This window comes from Equus przewalskii, chromosome 30, assembly GCF_037783145.1.
Source record: "Equus przewalskii isolate Varuska chromosome 30, EquPr2, whole genome shotgun sequence".
In the NCBI taxonomy this organism is placed as follows: domain Eukaryota; kingdom Metazoa; phylum Chordata; class Mammalia; order Perissodactyla; family Equidae; genus Equus; species Equus przewalskii.
This window is the reverse complement of record NC_091860.1, coordinates 10,866,623-10,891,241: the sequence shown is the minus strand read 5'-3', so window position 1 is coordinate 10,891,241 and position 24,619 is coordinate 10,866,623. Positions and strand designations below refer to the sequence as shown.

General features: G+C 36.6%; 1 protein-coding gene across 18 annotated transcripts in view; it reads right to left on the bottom strand.

Annotated features, from left to right (window-relative positions):
- Positions 1-1,354: 1,354 nt before the first annotated feature.
- ARHGAP21 (Rho GTPase activating protein 21) overlaps positions 1,355-24,619 on the bottom strand; it is a 130,819-nt gene continuing 107,554 nt past the window's right edge. For 9 of the 18 annotated variants that reach the window (XM_070600979.1, XM_070600987.1, XM_070600980.1 and 6 more), the window contains 17 exons: positions 23,857-24,015; positions 23,612-23,714; positions 22,257-22,293; positions 19,929-20,054; positions 18,544-18,828; positions 15,426-15,490; positions 15,210-15,349; positions 14,446-14,588; positions 13,499-13,654; positions 13,323-13,401; positions 12,311-12,384; positions 12,143-12,232; positions 9,299-9,424; positions 9,069-9,110; positions 8,656-8,761; positions 6,719-6,750; positions 1,355-3,836 (listed from right to left, as the gene is read on the bottom strand). In XM_070600979.1, coding sequence (XP_070457080.1) covers positions 2,142-3,836; positions 6,719-6,750; positions 8,656-8,761; positions 9,069-9,110; positions 9,299-9,424; positions 12,143-12,232; positions 12,311-12,384; positions 13,323-13,401; positions 13,499-13,654; positions 14,446-14,588; positions 15,210-15,349; positions 15,426-15,490; positions 18,544-18,828; positions 19,929-20,054; positions 22,257-22,293; positions 23,612-23,714; positions 23,857-24,015 — 3,458 coding nt within the window. In that variant the 3' untranslated portion in view covers positions 1,355-2,141. The remainder of the gene's footprint in view (positions 3,837-6,718; positions 6,751-8,655; positions 8,762-9,068; positions 9,111-9,298; positions 9,425-12,142; positions 12,233-12,310; positions 12,385-13,322; positions 13,402-13,498; positions 13,655-14,445; positions 14,589-15,209; positions 15,350-15,425; positions 15,491-18,543; positions 18,829-19,928; positions 20,055-22,256; positions 22,294-23,611; positions 23,715-23,856; positions 24,016-24,619) is intronic. The other 9 variants (XM_070600981.1, XM_070600991.1, XM_070600983.1 and 6 more) reach the window with 1 other exon arrangement.

Here is a 24,619-nt window from a genome sequence, read left to right as displayed (position 1 = left end):
TTGCTGGAGGGCCGCTTGCAATCACAATAAGAGTGACAAGGGATGGTATGACCACAACACTGATTATTGATAGGCTGAGCCTGGCACATAACACTCCACCTAGCAAACCAACTGCCAAACGTATACGGAAAACAAGCAACAGAAATAAGAGGTAGATAAATCTACAATCATAAGACTTTACCACCTCTCAGAGAATGAGAAAAGCCAGGTAAGAAATCGGTAAGATATAGGAGACCTGTAAACCGTGATTAAGAAATCTGAGCCTATCCACATAATAAAGCACCCAATGACACAATATATGTTCTTTTCAAGTGGACATGGAACATTCATGAAAACTGACTGGATATATAATGGATGTCTCAATTTCAAACAACTGAAAAGTACCAGTGTTTTTAATGATCATGTCATACAGAATTATGCTAGAAATCAATTTTTTAAAAAGATAACTAGAAAGCCTCCCAATGTTTGGAAATTAAGCAATACACATCTAAATAACTCACGGGTTAAAGAAAAAAATCACAATGGAAGTTAGAAAATGTTTTAAAACAAATGATAATGAAAATACGGCAAATAGTCTTTTTAAAAACCATGTATCAGAAAACAACAAGGGCTGAAAATAAGTGATCAAAGCAGACATCTCAAGATCCAAAGAAAATAATAAATATAAAAGCAGAAATGAACAAAATACGATTATTTGAACCTTGACCCTAACTTCTTTTTTACATTTAAAAAGTATCTTTGATGGTTTTAATAATACACTGGCTTTTTCAGGAATGTACCTACTATGTAAACTAAGGAAAGAATGTACTTTATTTTGTTCATAACTTTACCAAGAATCATCTATCATTTAAGAAAAATCACATCACCAACAATAAAACTATTCATGGTACACAAAGTTATTGCATCATCAGTGACTCTATATATTGGTGCAATTCTCTGACACTTTTCATAAGGAAATATGAAACCCTTATTTATAACCCTTATAATAGATGGTAGAGTCATTGTTTATATGCGGGAATAAATTCAGAGAAGTTAAATAATTTGTCCAAGTTTACATATCTAGGAAGTGCAGAGTCGGTTTGACTCCCAAATGCATGTTCTTTTCACTCATTATCTCCAAAAAAGGGTAAAAAATAGCATATTACTTTAGCTAGAAAAGAGAAATATTACCTGTGTACAGGAGCGAAGTTAGGCCAATGTAAACATTTATAAGAGATCCCTGCCAGCCACAGCAAAAATGGGGAAAGATGGAATGCATAAGTAAAGTAGGTACTTTTTTTAAAGTCGGGACCAATTAAGTTATAAACGGATGACATTTAAACACAAATCAGAATAAGTTTCGAGCCATGCCAAGTTCACCAAAACAATGTTTATTTCCAGTGTTTACTTGGGTATGCACACAGGCAGGACACAGGTTTCGATTCATTAAGCCCTCATGCAGAATTACATTCTTCTCGATCAAGAAGCCAGTTCCATCCAGGTCACTATCTACACACCTATGTTACAACATTTATATCAAATCTGGTATCTGAAGAAAAGATACACATAGAATATGTTCATTTAAGTTACGTATTTTACAGAAAGATTAAAAATTCAAGTCACGCAAAACTCAAAAACTGTATTAAAAGTTTGAATATAAAACTCAGAGATCCACCTGGAATGACTAAAGAATGGAGGTTCTGTATCCACCTGTGTTAAAACTGGTAAATGTAATGAAATTTGTTACCAATAAAACGCATTCATTTATTCAATGTAAGTTGTCTAATTTTAACAATATGGCACCCTAAAAACCAAATGTATTTTGATGATGAGGCACTTTTGTTAGTGATGAAACCAAAAGAACAAATTTGCCGCAGACTAATGGCCAGCTATTTTCTTCAGTAATCTCGGGTATACACTATGTGGTAAGTTGCAACAAATACCTTGCTCATTTGTATACAACTATCCGATATATTTTTAAATATATATATATGTTCTTCTGGCTGTAGTAATGCACTGTAAAGCTATTTCACAGTGCAAAATGATGAAACCAGCCCAAATGAAGGCTGCATAATAACAATTCTGGTACAAGAAAATATTTACAGAGTTACTGGAACGTGTAACAGTAGCTTTTTATTTGCTAGAGTGGACACACCCCCAGTTCAAAGACAGGGACGAAACTGTGCTTTATTGCCTGGGGTTTCAGATAGTTTATGAGGTTGGGCATTAGCTGCAGAACTAGCATTTTGGCTCACGTTCTGGAAGCTTTCTCCGTTTATTTGGTCAGGGGACTGTGGTGGTGTGCAAAGAAGGGGCCTGTTGGTTGAAGCCAAGGTACCAGGAGAACTGCCCGCGTCGGACTGAAAAGACAGAGGGGGGTCCGTCATGGCTATTTCTAATGTGCTAGAATTCCCCGGCTGGGGGTCCCCCGTTTCTCCTCGGCTAAGGTCGGACGCACTGGTGCGTAAGCGCTCCCTTGCAAGCCAGTCTGAGATGGAGAGGTCCTGGGCTGAGCATTTTGGCTTTAACCGATTCACAGCTGAAAGTTCAGATTCTCTCTCCCCACTCTGCTCCTGCGCTTTCCAGAAAGTCAGAACACTGATTTCAGCAGCATCTCTGTGCCCTCCCAGCGTATGTCTGCGTTTGATGTTTTTCCTTTTGGCCGTCTCGGCGCTCGTTTTCTGATTTCCTACCCCAAACATGTCGTCTGCTGGCGCTCTGGGTCTCAGTTTTAACCGATCTGCTATTTTCGTTTTCCAGGTGGGCTCCTGTTTCTCTGGTTCACTTCTGGTCGGTGTTAGCAAACTCCCTGTCGATTTTCCTTTTTTCATAACATCAAACACTTTAGTTATTGAAGGTGTGTCTTTCTCATTCTTGGCATCTCCTAGACTTCCGCTGTCTGACTTGAATCTAGCAGATTTTTTCCTGGAGAGGGTGTCACATTCAATAAGTTTATGCGAACTAAAGTGTTGTCTTCGGCTATCTAAACTTGGGGTTAAACTTCCCTCCGTACAACTTACTTCGCTTCCTTCAGAATTTCTCCGGCTTGTCTTAGTGACCTCTTGTGGTTTTCCTCGGAATAGCTTCTCGGAAGTCAAAGCTGTGGGAAAAACAGGGAAATCGTTCTCACTATCCGTCTCCACAGGCCGCCCTTCACTGACCAGTTCACTTCTCTCATCGTCGGCTTCGTCTCCCTTACTTTCTGCAACCGACTGCACCTCGGGGCTCAGTCGGCTGGAGTCAAGGCTAGTCAGGTACGTAGTAGATGATGTAGTTGAATAATCTGAAGTGATGGTGCTGACGTTGGCCAAAAACTCACTATGTTTAGTTTCTGGACTGGTGGACTTCTTCGTGGAATGTCTTGCCAGAGAAGCCTGGGAGGAGGTGCTGAGCAAAGTGCCAGAGTCAGACCCCGTCTCCTCAAACTGGGAGGACTTCTGTGTCCCCGGCGATCTGGGGCTCTCCTTCAGGATGGTGAAGCGACAGCTCAGAGTTGGTGACTTGTTATATTTTGAGTTGTGTGGGGGTGAGGGTTCTTCAGACGGCATGCTCTCCTTTGGAAGTGACATCTTTTCATCTTTTGTTGCACTGATGTCTTTCTTAGCGCTATTTTCTTTGGAAATGATGATCCTTTGTTTTCTGCCCCATGTCTCACTCTCTTTCTTGGACTCTTCTTTAGTCTCACTGTGACAGTATTCTGCACTTTCTTTCTTAGAGAATACACTGTCCAATTCGTCTTCTGAGCTGCTCGGTTGCGCTTTTTCTTTTGGCTTTTTCCTCTTGCGACTAGCAGCTGCAAAGATGGAGGAGACAAGCAGTTCTCTGCTATATTGATCTTTTCCGGATCCCCAAGACCCCTGAGAAGCAATCAGAGAAATGGGACTTTGAACATAAGAACGTCACTAAGGTCTAAATATACTTTAACAAAAACACTAGATTGTGGATCTAGTAAGAGAAACTCAAAATTTCTTATTTAATTTTCTGAAAAGGAAGTTTTCCCCCAAATATTTCTTACTGAATCAACTCCACTAACGCTCCGGAAGTACTAACAGAGTGTAGTTGTTTATGCCTCCACTTAACTGGTACCTAAGACATTTCTATTTTTACTTAACTACTCCCATTTCTTGCTGGTGTTATTTATCTGCCCCGGCGCAGCTCATTTACTGTCTGTCTTTCAGGGAAAGACTCTGTGCCTAGCGCCATCAAGCTCTCCTATTCTCGTTCATTGCCCTGAATCTACTGACTTTCCCTGCTTCTGCGATGCTCAGACATTCTTCAGATTCTTTCACCTGGAACACGTGTTTAAGAGTTAATATTCTGACACAGTTGAATATGATATTCCGACAGAGATTGCTAAAATTTTATGGCTGACTTCAATTTTCTAATTACAGATACCATAGGATACAGATATTGTGTCAGACAAGCTTATTAAGATAAGGGAACTCTTTGGTCTCTCATTAGTTCAGCCAGGCTGGATCTTCAGAGACTTGCCTTAGGTAAATCGGGTTGATAATCTCTTCATTTATCTCAAGGTAACAACAAAATCAGAAAATTCAAATAACGTCAGGTCAGTTTAAGATCCTAAGTCCTTACCATAGAGACACTTTAGTGCACTGTCATTGTAAAGTTGTAGTGTAGGCTACCGGTTTTGTTAGCTATGCATAACAGGCTCTTGATGACAACTATTTAATTAATTTGTTCATAACGCCTACATGCTAAGTAAATGGTGGTGGCAGTGGTCGATAAACACTTGCTGGTTTACCACATATCGTTTAAGACAAGCAGGCAGGCAGGAAGTATGCTGAGTAACAGAAGTAGAAAGTATATTTCTCTATTGTCAGAAAAATCTTAGACAAGCTAAAACTACTACACTGAAGTTTTGAGAAATACAGTAAAATTTCAGACTATAGTGTAAGACTAAAAAGGACTCACCAACATGAAATCACAGATTAACTGAACTCTGCTTTTATAAATTATAAATGATTTCAAATCATCCAGTACATTTCTAATGGCTGTTCCCATTTAACACGTTCTGCTGAAGACCGCAGGGGATAATGGTTGTGACTGTGCTAGGAATTGGGAGACCCAGCCTTCCTCCCTCTTACTTGCTGTGATTGACACTGAGCAACTGATTTACCTTGCAACATCTCAATTTCATTGTTTATTTAAGTGAAAAGAAATTAGATTATATTTCTTTAAGATTTCCTAGGGGTCCCTTTAAAATCCTGTGATTCTGTGATCATATACGTGTTGGAGCAAATACTCTATTTATTTTACAGTTGAAAAATTGTTACAAAGAGTTATACCATTTGAATATCTGCTATACTATAGGCATGGTACAAACACCACTAAAATTAAGATGAAGGGACTCCTATAACAACAGGTTAAGAAATACACATCTAGTAAGAGGGAAGGAGAGAATTTCAAACAGGTTTGAAATCTAAAGTCTGAAACCTTATCTTTTGGCACAAAAAATGGGAAACTATTCTAAAGAAATCTAAAGAGACATGACAACAAAATGCAAGGAGTAATCCTTGATTGCATCCTGTATAGGGAAATAAAAAAACAACAAACATTATTGGAACATTGGGGGAAATTTGTGTAAAAACTGTCCATTGGAAATAATAATGATTGTACTCGTGTTAACTACCTGAGTAGGACAATGACACAGTGATCATACAGGATGCCCTTGTTCTTAGAAGACACAGGCTGAAGCATCTAGGGGTGAAGTGTTATCATGCCTATAAGTCACTCTCAAATGATTCAGAAAAAAAAATTATATCTATCAAGATTTACCAACTGATGAATCTAGGGCAAAAGGTTTGGATGCTATTATTCCAGTAACATTTTGTACTGGAAGTTTTCAAAGTAAAAAGTTGGGACAAAAAGATGGTAAAGATCACAATATAAGTGATAGGGAATGATATGATTAAAATATTTTGTAACATTTTCTGCGTGAATTATAATTTAATCATATGCAGCCCCATTATGACAGTGAAAGATGATGTGTAAAATTCACGTCTTATTTCCAAATAGGAAAATGTCTTAAGAAATTTATTGACAATTCTAGTTGCTACTGTCTCAGCAGGGCAAAGTTTAGACAAATTGAATTAATTAAAAACTTTCTAAGAACTATAAGAACTTCCTAAAAATTACTCAAAACGTTGTGTATTTTGGTGGTGTTGTCAATGGAACACAAATTATGTTTAAAACATTGATTATAAAAACAAAATTAGTTATTTTGCTGAAATGAAATATACATTTTCTATAAAAATATATAACAACAAAAAGTCTATATTACTACTGAAATATTTACACACATAATGATGTGATGTTTGAGATTTGTTTCAAAATGGTCCCAGGTGGAGGGAGGGAGCAGAGCGCAGATGGAACAAGCTTGGCCGGGTGGAAACTGCTGAAGATGGATAATGGGTGCACAGGGGCTTACACTATTCTCTCTACTTATGTACGTGTGAGAAATTTTTCACATTAAAGAGTGAGAAAGAAAGCCTACTTCTTCATATTATACTAATAAACTACAGTGAGGGAACCCCAACATTCCAACTCACAATCCAGTATTCTTCTATCATATTCCATTTTAAGAATTCATTTTTCCCTTATTAGACTTTGTCGCTGTGTCCTCAGACACAGACAGGGATGCATCTGTACACTAATCTTCACAATCAGCCAAAAAGCAATTTCCCTCTAAAATACTTCAAAATCGTGTGAAACTCTTTACCTTAGATTTTGCTGAGTCACTAGCAGCTGAATCTGTGAGAAGTTAAATAAAACATGGTCAGTATTAGTCAATCTTTACTGCTCTCAACAAACGATGCAAAACTTATGGAAAAGACAGGCACAGAACAAAATGTGAAAGCAAAACTCAAACAAAACAAGAGAACACAGTGGATAGTCAGAGCTCACAAAGATGCAAGCTGCACCACAGAAAGCCACCGCCATGAAAGGATGCTGTGAATTGTAGGCAGAATCAGCTCAATGAGAGGGATGGCAAAGGAGCCCTGTACTAAACAAAAACAGAAATACTAGTGTTTATTCGATTTTCTAATTATTACATCTAGCAATAAAGAAGCTTGACGACCTTTTTAAGAATTGTACTAGGTACCACATCCTGTATCTGAAACTGATACACAATGCAGAACTTTTAAGATTGTTGGCTGCCCTCGCTACAAATGGAGACACTCATACTCGGTTATTTACATTGATTTTTGTCAGACTGTCAAACTTAAATTTTAGAAGCATATACTGAATGCATATGGATGCATTAGGATAACCCTGCTTCCAGGTCACTTTGGTTTTATATTAAATTAATGCTCATCTTTGTGCTTAGACCCCAGTTTCATATTTGTGCAGTCAGGGATCCTTTTGACTAGTTTGGTTAAATGCTACCAGTTTTGTAATTATCTATTAACAAATGCTATCATGGAAATGGAAAAATGGAGACCATAATTTTACTGTCTGGCAAAAACTCAGATTATACAATTATAAAGAGGGTAGGAAGGGGCTAGCACTAGTCTGGATAACATCAATTTTGGAATTTCATCTGTCAACTTTAGGGAAATTGATTTTCAAAATTAATGAGCTGAGCCCCGTGCCACGCCCCTTTTAACACATGGCTAAATGCTTTATGACTTGAAGAACTGGTAGACCATACCATGCTATTTCTCCTCACGGTCTGCTTCAGAAATAACAAGAAACAGCAGAAAAACTTTTAAGAAAGTAGTATTGATCTGTTTACAATAATCTTAAGAGAAATTTACACCACAGATCAACTATGTTCGCATTTACAAGAATCGGGGGTTTCTGCAGACAAGGCAGCTACAGTGTGGACAACAATCCTCCTTCTTCCTACAGTTCCAGCTGTCCATCAGGGACACCACAGAATCCACTAGCGACATTACCGTGTGATAGACTCCTCCCACTTCGCCTGTTCAACATCAGTATAGATTTGCCTGTGTCAGTAAGTGCTGAAAAAACCCTTTAGGACTAAAACAAGAACTGGAGACAAAGGGAGAACATTGTGTAAAAACATGCTGGATTAGTGCAACAGTTTGGCAGGAGAAAATTTTCATCAAAAGAGCCGATAAAAACTAATACTTAAACGTTAGGGTGGCAAGAGAAAACAGAAGAAAATGTCAAAGAGATTGACCTTTACTGTGACATCTATAGTGACAAATAATATACTGTATTTATGAAAATGGTGCCCATTAGCGGATCAACATATTTAACTTGCTGCTGTTAAACAGAATGTCTAGCTCGAGAATAAGAACTACTTATACAGCCTAGATCATACTTTCTGCCATCACAGCAACCACATATTCAGTAGCATATATCTGTTTTACCTTGTGATGACTATTACATGGAAACTGTGAATTAAAAAAAAAAAGAACAAAACAGTGGTTTGCATGCTCATTTCCCTCATAGTTCCATTCTGACAAGCATTACAACTCCATGCACTGCCAATGGCATTATAGTCACTGGAAGATAATTAAGATCAATCAGAAAAGGAAGATTAAATTTTTTATTAGTAGAAAGGGAAAAAAAAAGGGAGAAAAGGAAAAAATCACAGTGAGTTGTTACTTATGACCGATTTGCTCTTTCATGTTACAAGAATTTAGCTTTTAACCTCGAGACCAAGGCTGCCCAGGCAAGAGTTACCTGATACATCTCCAGGGGAGACTCCTGTCCTTCCAATGTTGGTGAGTAAATGATCTATGTTTGGCACTGGCTGGCAGTCTACTGTGTTTTCCTCCTGTACTGTTGTCTATGGTTAATAAACAAAGATCTCTTCGTCATCTCTTCAAAGATACTTTCTTTAAAATTCAAACAACATTTAGTAAAAGACACATTACTGAGTGGAGTACATGTGTTTCATCGTTTACACATAATTAACTACAAAAGAAGCATCGTACTTGTATTTTCATTAGATCAGAAACTGAGGTGCTTTAGACCTGCTTCCGGGTGCAAAGCGGACAATAGCATACAAAGCAGGAAGTTGACATTGTTGTAGCATCAGGATCTTGTGTCCCAAATGAAAATAAAGAGTATAAATGCCGACGGCTGATACTTACAAGAGGCTCTTCAGCACCTTCTTCTGTGAAAAACCAGTCATGCTAAAATTTAAAATAAAAACGGTGAGAAGAGAAATTAAATGACCCCCTAAATATATCTATATTTTGGAGGATGGCATAGAAAAAAGGGTAATTATCTTAGGGAAAAAAAATTATAACTAAATCCTGTCCTACCAAATAGCTGCTCACAAAAAAAGGATTTTTCTGGATGAGACGAAGCCTGAACTTACATGCTGGATAAGGGTCTCTACAATCTTGTACTGGTCTGGCATGTGAGTGACCATGTGGGTCATGTTATCTTCAGATGTCCTCACAAGGGTTGGACCAAAAACTATTGCTAGGTTTCTCGGTTCCATCTGAAACAAAGCATGATATTGGAAAACATAAGAATTTTTCTGAAGACAGGCTTAAATTCCCATTGCATGTTTGGCATTTTATTTCTTTTGATGAAAAACAATTCAAAGAACGATTGACTGACGTATGTGAAAACAGATGATGCTTCTTAGTTGGGATTTCTATAAGCTAATCTATACATAACTTCTCTCTCCTTGCTTTAATGACAATGCACAATAGTTAATTGGCATTCATTTTTTCCAAGGAGTCTTTGATTGAAAGCAACTGATTTGGTTCAAAACTCGTAGTACCAGAGCTAGGTTAACCGACAAAAATATTAAAATCAAAGGAAAAAATCTCGCAAAAGAATAGGGATACTCTCTCCCCTCAAAAACTAAAAAATGGAAAAGTGTTTAAAGATACATAAAATTTTCCAGATTTGCCCTAGCAGTATATCAAAATCACCAATATGTAAAAACCTAATGTCTAGAAATATTTTTTGACCAATTTTTACTTTAACCAAAATTTCTGAAGGTCTTTGCTTATCCTTGTGCCAATCTGAACACCTCAATATTACATACTTGTATGTTTATACATTCATTTCCATGTTTTGTATTCTTTGTTTAATTACACGATTATCAAAGGTGTGGATCTTTTCTTTTCCTTTAATGTATCTATACTGTCTGGTGTAGAACACTGGTGAATTTAGGATTTGATTAAAATGTTAAGTAACTTTAACCAACTCTGAAAACATATCAGGGGGTAAAAAAATCACTGCGGAACTCAAAAGTCAAACTGGGTTAGGGAACCACATTAGTAAACTGTTCTGTGAGAGGCATGTGCACACTCACCTATTGGGTATGGTACAAGGTGGAAAACCCTCAGATCTCCCATTCTGAAGTAACTGTTAGGCATCTAATGTTAATGACCACAATACAGGCATTATTACACCGTGCTTACTGCACATAAGGAGAAATTGTGATTGAAGCCAGTATTTTCACAGAAAGTTGACTTAGTGGAAAAAAAACTATGACTGCAGGAAGAGTTTACTTAAACTGGGCACGAGGCATGTTTTTTATTCTCCCTCCAGAGGTTGTCATCACCTAATTCCTATATCCTTACTGGTTAACGTGGTTCAAAGAACAAAGTCCATCTCAAGGGTCTTACGTAAAATTCTTACTAGATTCTTGTCTACTATGATTTCATTTAAGCTTTTAAAGTAATGATAACATACATCATTGTTTATATGTATACAGTAATATTTATTATGTGGCTATACAATTTTAGCTGGCTCCTACATAAAACTATTAACATCAGTAGTTCACAGTTTCTCTATTCATTTATTACCTAAATTCTGTATTTTTTGAAAGATGCTCCATAAAGTGTAGTTAAATAGGTCTGGGAAATGAAATGCCTTAGCCACTTCTTCAAGATTCACAGTGTTAATTAATATATTAAAGACTACAAAATTCTGCAGTAAAGAAATTTGTTAAATTTTGTTTAATTCAGTGCTTTCTAAACTAATTAGACCAACAAACCCTATTTTCCCAGTGACTCCTACTATCGTCCAGCAAAAGTGATGAATGATGTCATACACTTTGGGAACTGCTGAAATAATCAGAAAATATTTCAGCTATGATTATATTGAGAACTTTTTGGCTCCTACTGTATGAACTTCTGGAAACGGTACAATCAATAGATATAGGCTTTCTTTTCCTTCTTTCTCGCTCTCTCTCTCTCTTTTTTTAACCTTTTTTATAGCCTTATCACTACTGAGGAAATTGAATATTTAAAGGAAATTATAACACTGCTTGTAAACTTCTCAATTTGCAGGTAACAGGTGTTGACACTCTCTCATAATCCAGCCTCTCGACAACCATGGGCGATCGTCTTCCAGAACACCAACAGCCACTAACTGAGCTGAAGGAATGCCTTTTTCTCTACCTTGAGCAAGAACTGCCCTTAGAAAAGGGAGTGACAGCAATGTTCCTGACCTTGTGGTATTCTCTATTTTCTTTTCTCTTCTAGAAACCAAAATGACCGTGCAAGTATTTTAAGAAGTAATGCTCAAAAGTCAGAAAATCATCATTTTGCAACCTCGAATGACACCATGGATTTAGGCAACAATCACCAACGATGGATGAAAACCACAAAAAGTTGAGACTACAACTATCAACCAAACACCGTGTATGCACCTTGTTTGGATACTGATTTAACAAAGGACTTTAAAAAGACATTTCTTTCAATCAGTCAAGAAAAACTGAACCTAAACTGGGTATTCGAAAATATTAAGGAGGAATAACAAATTTTTGTGTGTTTGATAAAGATAATGTGGTGGTGTTAAGGGAAAAAAAGTCTTATCTGCTTGAAACTAAACAAATCAAAAAAAGAAAATGTTATTTTTTCACTCTGTAGCATTTGGTACATTTTGACTTGTGTACCGTGTATAAATGTTACCTCTTCAAAAAACTGATATACAGTTGAAAGATAGAAGTAAAACTTCATTTTTCTTGCTGGATAAATGTAAAAGGAAATGTCTTTTTAAAATGGTGAAAATTGGTATTTTGGGATCTTTTCCTTTTAAGAATGATGTTTAGAGGGACTGGTCAGCCAATATGATGTATTTTCAAGCTTTTGTTGAATTATAATCCTATTTTTGACTATTTGGCAGGAAGCAATGGAGCCTATCTTTTCAACTAAAACCACTGAAAATCCATTTCTTCAGTATGCACTTTACATACCTTATTTTTTTCTGAATTTTCTGCCACTGTCTTCAGATGAGCCGAAAGAAACTTAAGTGTTTCATAATGATGTTCGGGCAAATCGTGAATCTGAAACATATTATTTTCATGATGGATTTAAAATGCTGAATTTTAGTTGTATTTCCAAAAATAGAAAACAATACCTACTAGTCTCTTTAGGGTTTTCAGACGCTCTAGAGGATCTTCTTTGCGGTTGGCTTCAATAAAGTCAGCATATTTCTCTGACAACAGCAAGAACAACACAACAAATTTATCTTCAATTGCCTAGGAGAGTTGTAATCCAGTTTTCCTCTAAGGTTCAATTTTAAGCCACAATAAAAAAAATGCAGAGAAGACCCTAAATAGACTTTGAAATGTAAGTGTCTGAAAGGGCCATAGTTTTTATTGATTCTCCAAACTTTACCTACAAACAGAAGAAAATTCACTAAAATGTGAGTTCTCGGAGGGTATCATCTATATTCATACAGCCTGCCCATTCTTCTCTCCCCTTTACCACGACAACATCTAGTGCAGTGACTTACGGAGCACTCAAATATTTGGTTTGACTGAAAAAATGTTTTTTCTACTAATTTTACCTTGTCATGTCTGCAGACTTTTGACTGAGAACAGTCATAATATATATATATATATATATATATTTTAATTTTATTATTTTTTTTTCCTTTTTCTCCCCAAAGCCTCCCGGTACATAGTTGTATATTCTTCGTTGTGGGTCCTTCTAGTTGTGGCATGTGGGATGCTGCCTCAGCGTGGTTTGATGAGCAGTGCCATGTCCGCCCCCGGGATTCGAACCAACGAAACACTGGGCCGCCTGCAGCGGAGCGCACGAACTTAACCACTCGGCCACGGGGCCAGCCCCAGTCATAATATATTTTTAACTTAACCGCAGACATGGAATGAACAGCCTAACATAAATTTTACTGAACCTAACAAATTTGTTATAAACTCTATTTTTCACAGAAACTTATCAGGAGGAAAAAAATATCCAAATGACAGAAAATAATCAAAATTATGCTTAATATATAAATAAGAACTAAACAAGATTTTCTATCTCCTTTAACAAAAATATTTTCTCCTGGTTCAATTTAACACTCTACGGTTTGCCAACAATGTGATTTTAAACTGTTTCCTCTGGTATCTTCCATGGGAGTTGACTTACCATTTGTGAAGAGAGGTTCAGGGAGCTTTCTAAAGAAGGATTTTAATAAACTGCTTATCACATTCAAATCTCGCCATTTCTAGATGTGAAAAATAGAAATACAGTATTTTTGTCATCAATACTACCAAGGAAAAAAACTACAGATCAGTTATTCCAATAGAAATAAACAAACTTACATCATCTTGTATATCAATATCAGCCATTCCTTTGTTGAGTTCTTCTTGCATACTTGAGATGGCTGCATTATTTCCAGGAACTCTATAAATACCTGTGTATTCAAGACCTCTTTCTTCAACTAATTTGCAACATATGTCAACTATTAATGGAATATACTGCAAAACAAGAAATAAACACTTTATTTAATACAGCACAAATGTTTATATTTAGTTAGTAGGTGTACACTGTAGCTACAAGGTCCTTTCTATCCAAAAGGAAAAATATAAATTACCGTTATTTGATATAGAGAAAATAAAGAATATAGACATTACAGACCCGGGAACAGATAAAACCAGTAAGAGATATTTCAGGGAGTGGGAAGAGAACAAATAGGCTGAGACAGAAAGAGAAGGGCTCACAGGGAGCTAACAGTCTAAAGAGGAAACAAGAGCAAGCAAAGAGAATGTGGGAATAGTTCAGCTGAATAAAGGGAAATAAAGCCAAAAAAAGAAGAGGGGGAGAGAAAAACATCAGTGAACTCATGACATGAATCCTAACATGGGTGCTGTAAACACACACAAACACACATGTATGCACATTCACATTTATTACACTTCCTTAATCAGGTCCTTGTTCTCATCCTTCTTTTAAGATGCTAAAAGCAGAACACACATGATTTGAAAATGAATTCTCACTGACCATTTCAGGTACATTTCAAATACATTCCTAATGGTTGAATAATTATTCTATTTCAGAGTCAATACATCAGAAAAAAGCATTATAGATCAAATCACTCAATACACCCTTACAGGTCAGAAAAGCTTAGGGAAACTAAGCTCTGTGATGAAGAGGAAAATGCTCAACAGATGGACAGATACTGTTATCTGAACAGCTGTGTACTCAGGTCCTGCTATGACTATGACTGAATTAACGACTTCAGGAAACCCGGCTGGCTGGTGTCTCCTACCCGATTAGTATGAGCTGGCGGGCAGTCATCCAGTCTGACACCGAATGTTCCAGTGGCGGTAGGCTTTTTTTCAAACGTCTTTCTCATAATACTGGGAATGCCTTTTCTCCAGGTGCCTTTGTCTTTTGGTGGACTGGTATCATCTTTTGATTGTTATTCAAAATAAAATGACATAAGAAAGAAAATGGAAACAAGAGTGTTTAAATCACGACTTTAAAAATCCTTTATCAATATTCATACAAATCAGAGTCCTGTACTATAAATATGTCCAATATTTACCAAAAGGACTGTATTGTATTCTCTTCCTAATATAGCACTCCTTTAACCTTCCATATAATTTAATAGGGATCAATTATGCTACCTCACTCTTTTAGAATCTGTACCATGATTTTCCTTAAAACAGTCAAGAAAACAGAATCATGTGACATCTTCAGAGTGAAATTTTAGCAAAAGAAAACATAATGGTTTTATCTAAAAATGACAGCACCTGGGTCGTCAGTATTAAACAAATTTGCAGCATCTTGTATGCAGATGTCTGTGTTGTATTTCCCTTGACTTTGTCTTTATTACAGGAACTGGCATCCTGGACCCCGCCTTAAAGGGAAAGGCCCCACTAGCCTACACCAGGCCTGTAGTGATCATTGAGCTCACTCAAAAGTGGCAGGTCAGCAGAGATGGTACAGAAAACCCTGAAAATATCTTTAAAATCCCAATTTTAAATCATGTCACCTGTTAAATTCACCCGAGACTGCTAGCATCAGTACCTTTACTGAGCAGTTTCCTTTCCGACTCTTCCTTGGGAGAATGTGGACTCTGAGTCTTTGGCTCTGATTTGGCTCCGAGCAAAGTCTGCCGGATGCTGAGAGTCTGGCGAGGTGTTTTTGGCAACTGTTCTGCTTTGCTGCTGAAAGAAATGAACAGTTCTTAACAATTACATATTTTACGTCCGAATTAACTCGTAGGCATGGTGGGAATCTCACCTCATCAGACTGTTGTATTCTTTTATTCTTCGACTAATTAGATCCCTGTTAGTAACTCCAGTGTCCTACGGGATAAAGAGAAGGCAAAATCAGAAAGCCATCTCTAAACAGAAACAGAGCTCCCTACTTTTGTTCTCTGAGGTTCTCTCCCGCACTGCTCTGTGTATTCAATACACACACTATACTTTACTCTCACGGGGTTGTTTTAGAACCTCTACCCAACATCACACCCCAACCTCGCCATGTGATAAATGTTCCAAGGGCCTCCCGCCTTGCCCAAAGACTTTTCTGTTGATTTTCTGCAGCCCTGCAGTACCTAGAGTAGCAGAGCAAATAGCGAGTGTTCAAACTGACTGAATTCATCTGTCATTTTTAATAAATGACTAAGATGTGGAGAGCCAGTTTTTTCTCTCACTAATACCATAAAGAATGATCAGCATTCCAAAATAATACAGTTGGGTAAAAGATGGAAAAATACTGCCCAAATTTGTCAATGATTAATTTGTAGGAGCAATGAGATGCAGGGTCAGTTAGTATCAGAAATGGCAGTTAGATTAGCAGAAGAGAAAAGCTCAAAACTGGATTTTTTAACCTGAGCAGGTTAAGTTTAATAACATGCTATTTGGTAAACTCAAAGTTGACCATAAGGTGATGATTTTTTTCCTATTGATTCCACTTATACATCGATACATGTCTTCAATTTTTTTTCACTTGTCTCATTTTGATTCTAATAAACAATACATTCTACAAAGAATACAGGCTTGGAGTCAGTCTCAAATTCAAATCGACCGTTCCCACTTACCAGCTGAGAGATGGCACAGTTAAGATCCAGAATAAGATTGCCTGGGTTTGAATCCTGGCCCTGACACTCACCAGCCATGTGACCGTGGGGAAATGACTTACCCCTCTTTGTGGACCTGGTGCCAATTTTTAACCACAAACAAGGTAGGGTGTAAACTATCACAGGGAAAAAAGCACAGGCATTTTTCCTATGGCATACGTTTTCTATAATTTGAATTAGATATAATGGAAATGACTAGATTAGAGAAAATAATTTGCATACCCTTACAGTTAATGTAGGAGTTCTGGCGTGCTGTGAGTAAGGGAAAGAACGCTGTGCTGTTCTTTTTTTTTGTCATAACAATGGGAACAAAAAGTGAGAATAATGTGTAAGAAAAACTGTGTTAATGACATGAAAAAAGGTACTTGAGCAAAAGCTAGACTTAATCATTGCTGAATTTACTCTGTAAATTTTAAAGTTATGTACACTTAAAAAACTACCTTTGCTACTGAAATCCCTGCTGTAAAAATATCTTGATGGTTGTGAGCCAGAAGCTCTTAAGTCCCTAAATATTATTCCTTCTTAAAAAGAAAAACTAGAAAGTGGACAGCCACATGCAAAAGAATGAAAGTAGACCGTTATCTTTCGTCATACACAAAAATTAACTCAAAATGGATTAAAGACTTGAAGGTAAGACATGAAACCATAAAACTCCTATAAGAAAATACAGGCAGTACACTCTTTGACATTGGTCTTAGAAGGATCTTTTCGAATACCATGTCTACTTGGGCAAGGGAAACAAAAGAAAAATTAAACAAATGGGACGTCATCAGACTAAACAGCTTCTGCAAGGCAAAGGAAACCAGGAACAAAACGAAAAAAACAACTTACCAACTGGGAGAAAAATATTTGCAAATCATATATCTGACAAGGGGTTAATCTCCAAAATATATAAAGAACTCATACAACTCAACAACAAGACAAAAAACCTGATCAAAAAATGGGCAGATGATATGCACAGATATTTTTCCAAGAGGCACATGAAAAGATGTTCAATATCACTAATCATCAGAGAAATGCAAATCAAAACTATAATGAGATATCACCTTACATCTGTTAGAACGGCTATAATAACCAAGACAAAAAAACAACAAATGTTGGAGAGGATGTGGAGAAAACAGAAGCCTCAACACTTCTGGTGGGAATGCAGACTGTTGCAGCCACTATGCAAAACAGTATGGAGATTTCTCAAAAAATTAAAAGTAGAAATACCATACGATCCAGCTATCCCTCTACTGCCTATTTATGCAAAGAACTTCAAATCAACAACTCAAAGAGACTTATGCACCCCTATGCTCATTGCAGCATTATTCACAATAGCCAAGATGTGGAAGCAACCCAAGTACCCACCGACTGATGAGTGGATAAAGAAGATGTGGTGTGTATATGTGTACACACACACACACACACACGCACGCACAATGGAATACGACTCGGCCATAAAAAAGACAAAATTGTCCTACTTGCAACAACGTGGATGGAACTTGAGAGTATTATGTTAAGTGAAATAAGCCAGACAGAGAAAGACAAACTCCATATGATTTCACTCATATGTGGAAGATAAACAAACACACAAGGAGAACAGATTAGTGGTTACTAGAGGAGAAGGGGGTTGGGGGATGGGTATAAGAGGTAAAGGGGCACATATATATGGTGACTGGCAAATAATAATATACAACTGAAATTTCACAGTGTTATAACTTATTATAACCTCAAGAGAATAAAAAAAGAAAAAAGAAAGAAAAAAAGAAAAACTGGCTTATAACATGCTTTCTGATAACACAAGTTTTCTAGAAACCAATTATTGTATTACAGTAGGCTATATTATATTCTTGTGTGCGTAATTCTATTAACAAGAATCATAATATCAGTATCTCTTTGCATTTACATAGTAATTTGTTTTGATAAGCATTTTCACTGTAACTTAAGCGCTACAACAATCCTGTTTTTGAGATAAGGAAACAGACCCGGCATTATTTAGTCATAAAGGTAATGACCAGGACTAGGAACCTAGGTATCCTGCTCTGTGGTTCATTGCTTCTGAGAAGGTATGCAGAATATATGAATAATCTGTTTTTCTAGTTCAGTAATGGTGCTTTTCTAATAAGTGAAAATAATAAAAAATAGGTACACTTGAGTTTTCCTTTGATCAATTATTTTTAAGTAAAAATAGCATATTACAATTTTTTTAAAAACGATCTATCAGATTCTTTCAGTCTTCTTAAGAAAAATGTTATGATGGTATCCGATTTTATCAACAGCATTTTGAACACACACCTCTTCATTTAGGGTGCTACTCTCCTGGATGGTCTTGATCCACGCTAACATGTCATCTCTGTCTTCAGCCTGAAACAGGCATTCACAGTCTGATGTGGTAAGTCGAAACACATTTTTCCTCTTGGTCTCACTGTAAGAGATGTCTATTAAGCAGGCATTAACACTGATGGGTTGTTCTTCTTCAGATGGAGTCATTTGTTCTCTTTTATCTTTGTACAAGTAAAGCGAATGGCCCCGAAGCACAACATACATCTGCTTCCATGGCCGAATACTTCCCCCAACTCGCTGGAAAACACGAAACAGTTCAGAAATACTTAATGCTTGGCTACATCTTAGTGACAGGATAAATACATTCAGCAACACTGTTAACACACATAAATGTATACCACACGCAGCAGGTGTCTGATTTACCTCAACATAATATATTTGTTAGGAGAGAAAGGACAAACATTGTAGAATATAAACCAATTAGGCAATGCATTCATATCCCAACCAAGGGACAGTGGAATTTCAACTTTAATTTGGTTGGGAAAACAAAATACACAAAGTAATTAAGATAAAACAAGTGTAGCGAAATATATAAAAAGTGCTGAGGGAATAGAATATAAGAAAAAAATCAGTCAGAAAAATCTTTTGAGTGAAACTAAGGCTTAAGACAAGTCTTAGATCATGCAACTGACAAACACTGCATAAGGAGATCCCAAAAGAGGATGTACAAGTAATGAATTACGTTAATGAAACTGATCAACTTTATATGGCTATGCAACAATATCCACATCTAAGGTGGGGTTTCTTAAAAATTTTCAACTCCTTTGACAGTATTAAAATTTTCTTATAAATAAGCTGCCGAAATACTGTAGGAAATTTTCTGGTGAAGTTTTTATTGTATTCGAATCTACCTAATGAAGCATATATTGATACTGTAATATTCATTTATATAACTCAATATTTATAAGATAAAGTGAAACAAAGAAATTATAAAGGCAATTCAAAAGGACAAACTGGGAAAAATTAAAAATTTTGAAAAGTATTAACATGGAGAATTACCACTCCTTAAAGGACAACTCTGTGATAATCTATGGCTAATAAACTATTTAATAAGAAAAGCAGAGTTCCTTCTTCAATACTTTGATTTCTTCTCTACATTGCCAAAATATAAAACAATATATGCCATATGTAGTTGATACAGAGGATAAAAATACTATAAAATTAAATAAATGATTAGAATTTTTTAAAAATAATTTTTCCTCTATGTTGAAAAATATTTATAAGTGATTTTTGCCACTCTATTCTGGGTATTTTGCCATTTTATGAATAGAGACTTTATGCTTTATTTTGCAGGACCTGCATTTCATCCACTCACAGTAGCTGAGAAAATGCATTACCTTGCCCTTATCAGTGACAAGTGGTCGGAAGTGGAGCCACCCTTCTTTGGCAGCATCACTGAAAACCTCTGACGAAGAATCTTTTCTAGATCCCGAGTCTTCTGATGACTTTTGGCTGTCTGTGATCTACAGAAAAGCCCAAGAAAACATAGCAAAATGTCAGCTTTTTCCTTTATAAATATTTGCCCACTGAAATTGCTTTGCTGAAAAAAGTCTTTCATTTAATCGTCCAAGCGGAGAGTTATTTTCAAAAAACTCTAACTTTATCAATTACATTAGAAAAACTTCTGGTCTTGTTAAAAAAATGGGAATTGACCACCATCATTTTTTTAGTCGCCTGAGGAATTTTTAATCATTAAAAAAAATAGAAAGGCATAATTTTCCTGCTCTTAAGAGCTCACATTTTAGTAGGAAAAGACAAATAAGAATAAAAAGTTAAAAAACAAGAAAATGATCAGATTGTGATTGTGCCATTCGGAGAATGGAAACTGTGAAACACAATAACGAAAGACTGAGCAGCAGCTATAAATTGGTGGTGCTGAGGAAAGGCCCCTCTGAAGAAAGAATGTTTAAGATGAAATTTGGAGGAAAAATTTTAAAAAGAGCCAACCATTAAAGGTCAGGGGAAAGAAAAGCTCAGGAAGAGGGCCTAGCTAATGAGTATCCATTCATCATAATCATTTTAAATGTTCACTGTTCAATGTGAGTAAGAGAAACAGCTAATTATAGATTGTTTAGGGTCTTTTAGTCCTAGGTAGGAAGTAGGAAGAGAAGCTACTAAGTGATGAATCAGGGGAGTCACGTTATCTGATCACACAGTTCAAAGGTCACTGGAGAATGGATTGCTACCTGGAGAATGGATTCTAAGGGAGCAACCATGAAAAGAGGTGTTACTGGAGGAATCCAGGTGAGCACTGAGTGCAGCTTGGACTAAAGTAGCATCAGCGAAGAAGGGAGGAATAGAAAGATTCAGCGGATGCTTTGGAGGCAGAGTGGACAGCACTTGATATGGGGAAGGGTGAAAAAGAAGATACAAGGCTAGTTCCTAGATTTGGGGCGTGGACAACTGGAAGTGGACTTAGCGAGATGGGGAAACTGAGGAATAAATACAGCTGAGGGTAATCAAGGTCTATTTAGCATGTAAACCTCAAATTACTCATTATGCATCCAAATGAAGACGTCACATAGGCAGCAGTCCACACGAGCCACAGTTCGGGGAAGGCGTCAAGGCCAGCAACGTAAACTCTGGGGGACCTCTGGATGAGATCATCGAGGAAATGAGGGTAGACAGGGAAGAAGGAGCGGTCAGAACCAGCTCTAGACTGTTCAGTATTTTAAATATTAGGCAGAGGCAGAAGTGGAAACCAGCACAGAAGAAAGCGTCTGAGGAAGGGACTGGGAAATTGTGTTGGATACTACCGAAGGGTCAAGCAAACAAAAAAGCGAAGCAACCAGTAGTTTTGGAACGTGAATGTCACTGGTAACCTTGACACGAGCAGTGTCCTCCTGATGTGTGTGGGTTGAGAAAGATGCGATGTGAAACTACAGACAACTTTTTCTCAAGGGGTTTTGCTGTGCAAAGTGAAAGAGAAAACAGGAGCGGTAAATAGAGGGGGATGTGGATTTGAGGGAGGTTTTTTTTTAAGATATAGGATATAGGAGAATGTGCTCACATACGAAGATGAATGAGCCACTGGAAAAAGTGATTTTGCAGAAGAGAGGCGGCTCTTGAGGAAGTAAAAAGTGATGCAATCTAAAGAAGAAACGTGAGTGTCAGTTTTTCTTACGATAATGTAAAAAGTAAAAAGATATTTAAGAGTAAGGAAGGCAGAGAGTGTGCGTATAAATGAAGGTGGCTGATATTTTTGGAGAAGATAAAATAAGGAAATTCCTGTGTAACAGCCTTTAGTTTTTCAATGAAGCGAGAGGGAAGGTAGATGAGAAAGGACAGGGTGGACCAAATGGGGGGAGGGTGAAGGGAAGACATGAAACAACAAATTTGAGGCTAGAAAAGCAAACATACAACAAAATACAGAAGGATTGCTAGGGAGTTAGATTTCTGGCCATATACTGATAAAGTGAGAAAAATCAGCATAATGTGTGTAAAGGACTATATACTCGATGAATATGTTTCAAAATTAGAAAAGAACATTTTATACGTAATATTTTCCAAGTGTACTTGAAACTTCAAGAATTGAAGGTTAATGATATTTAAATACGAAATGTCTAATGGATGAAAGAAATAATTCTCTAAGAAGAGCTCATGTAAACTAAGGTAAATAGAAACATTTATCACTGGCTGGTATTTTTAAAATATTGAATACCAACCTTGATTCCCTTCAGGCTAGACACGTGCTTAAAGGACCTGTTGGAAAAGAAGTGTATAAATATTTGCAATAAGTGCATAAAATATTTTAAAGATGTAACAATTATTTGAGTATTACCACTCTAACATTTCATTAATAGCTGACATTTCATCTTTACCATGTTAAATGTTCACTGTTCAATGCAAGCGAGAAAAACAGCTAGTTTTCTAAGCCCTTCAACTTTTGATTCAATTACAGAAGCTTTCTTAGTTATCTGGTAAATTAAAACTGTTTCTGCCTAAAGTGTGAGATTTTCTTATCCATTTTTTTTTAGATCAAAGAAGAAGCTACTCAGGCTGAACACTGGGCTTTGTGTTATTAGAGAACCAGAGCTGTAATGCTAACGAGGCTGTCAGGGGGGCGTCTCTCCTTCTCAGTTCTTAATGTTAATCAGATATGGAAAAGCACTTCCCAGAAAAAGAAATATAAACATCTCTTAGATATATATGAAACGATGTTCAATTAATAATAAGAAATTTTCAAACTAAAACTACAATAGAATACCATTAGATTTACAGAAAATCAAAAGTTAAGTAACACGCTGTGTTGGTGAGGGGAGTGGCAGAGACTTCTGTACACTGTTGGTGAGAATGTGATTTGCTCTATCCTTTATAGAAAGCAACTGACAGTGGATACTAAAATAAAAAACACACACATCCCTTGGTGTAACAATCCCTTTTCCAACCATACTCACTCACTTATGTGCTAAATGAACTATGTACAAATGTAGTCACTGAAGCATTGTTTGTGGCACTATAAGATTAGATCAATCTAAATGTCTATAATAGGATAAAGAATACTAGTTTATATTATGGTACAACCATTCAATGGAAAATTCAACCATCATGAAAAAGAATGAGGTGGGAATATATGCATTGAATGATCTGTAAGGTCAGCGTGGACAGCATCTATCATTTGTTTATAAAAATAATTAGACTACATACACACACACGTACAAGCAAGTAAACGTGTATATGTGATTTTTATGCATAGAATGACTCTGGAACTACACACAAAAAACCCATAACGTAGTTATGTCTGAGAGCAGAACTGGGTCACTGGAGGCTTAGAGTGGGAGTGATTATTTACTCTATTTATTTTTCATATTATGTTTGTATATTACAGATCTTGAAATATTAATTACAAAATTCAATTGACTGTATTACCAAACAACAATTTTGATTTTATTCTTTACTTGCACTTCTAATGTCACAAAGTTAGAAAGTATAGAAGACATCGTTAAATTCAGTATTTATATGTCAAAATTATGCTGAATACCCACGAACAAATATTTAAAATAACATGCTTGAGACTTACAATTTCGCATCTTCTCTGTAATCATCCAGGCCTTCATCATATGATTTTGATCTTTCTGTCTTTGAGCTGGGCTGGGCATCCAGGCTGGCAGGTCCACCAGATTCTGTAATTCAAACCCAGCATTTAGACATTTGCAAGTGGTTTCTAGATTCTTTTAGTGGTGAAAAGACCACAGCTTGTCACCATATTCTGAATGGAAAACTGAGAAGGAGAGATGGTTTACAAAGCCACTCACTGACACGTACCCTGGTCGTGGGAGAGCTGCCGTCGGATTAAAGGAGCTGACGTCGTGAGGCTGGGAGGAACTGTCGCTATAGAGGGGGCCTGGGAGGCAGAGGCCGAGATGACAGCAGAGGCGGGGATATGGGCAATGTCATGATCAATGCTGGGGCTGGTTGGTTCATCTACAAGGTAAAATGAAGACAAATTCCAGAATGTCAAATGACCTAATTATTATTAATAAGAACAATAATAGAACTAATAATCAGTATTCGTTACTAAAAGAACCAGATAAAGATTTTAACATTTAACCACTAAAGTACCGATAAAGACCTATTTGGTCTGTTAAAAATCTACTTATACAGTTATTACTCTAGTCATTCCAAAGAATTCTGAGAATATGGTCTAAGAAATTAAATAAATTGCTTCTTTACCAACCACTTAATACCTTCACTAACTGACAATCAAAATACCAAAGTTTATAGGTACTCAGAACCTAAGCCTATAAAAGCAGAACAATTATCAGACACCATCCTAAAAGGATTACTTCCCAAATTTGAAATGTGTTACACAGGATCATTTCAGGAAGTTAAGCAAGGGAATTTGGTTGAGGCTTAACTTTCAGAGTATCAATTCCTAAAACCTTTCTCCCCATCACACACAAACACACGAACAAGTGTATCTTCCATTTTTATAGAAAAATAAGAAAGTACAGTCTATTGCTTCCAGAAAGTTACACATTACCAAGGCCACTGCTATAGATGAAATGTGTCTCCCTGAAATTCCTAT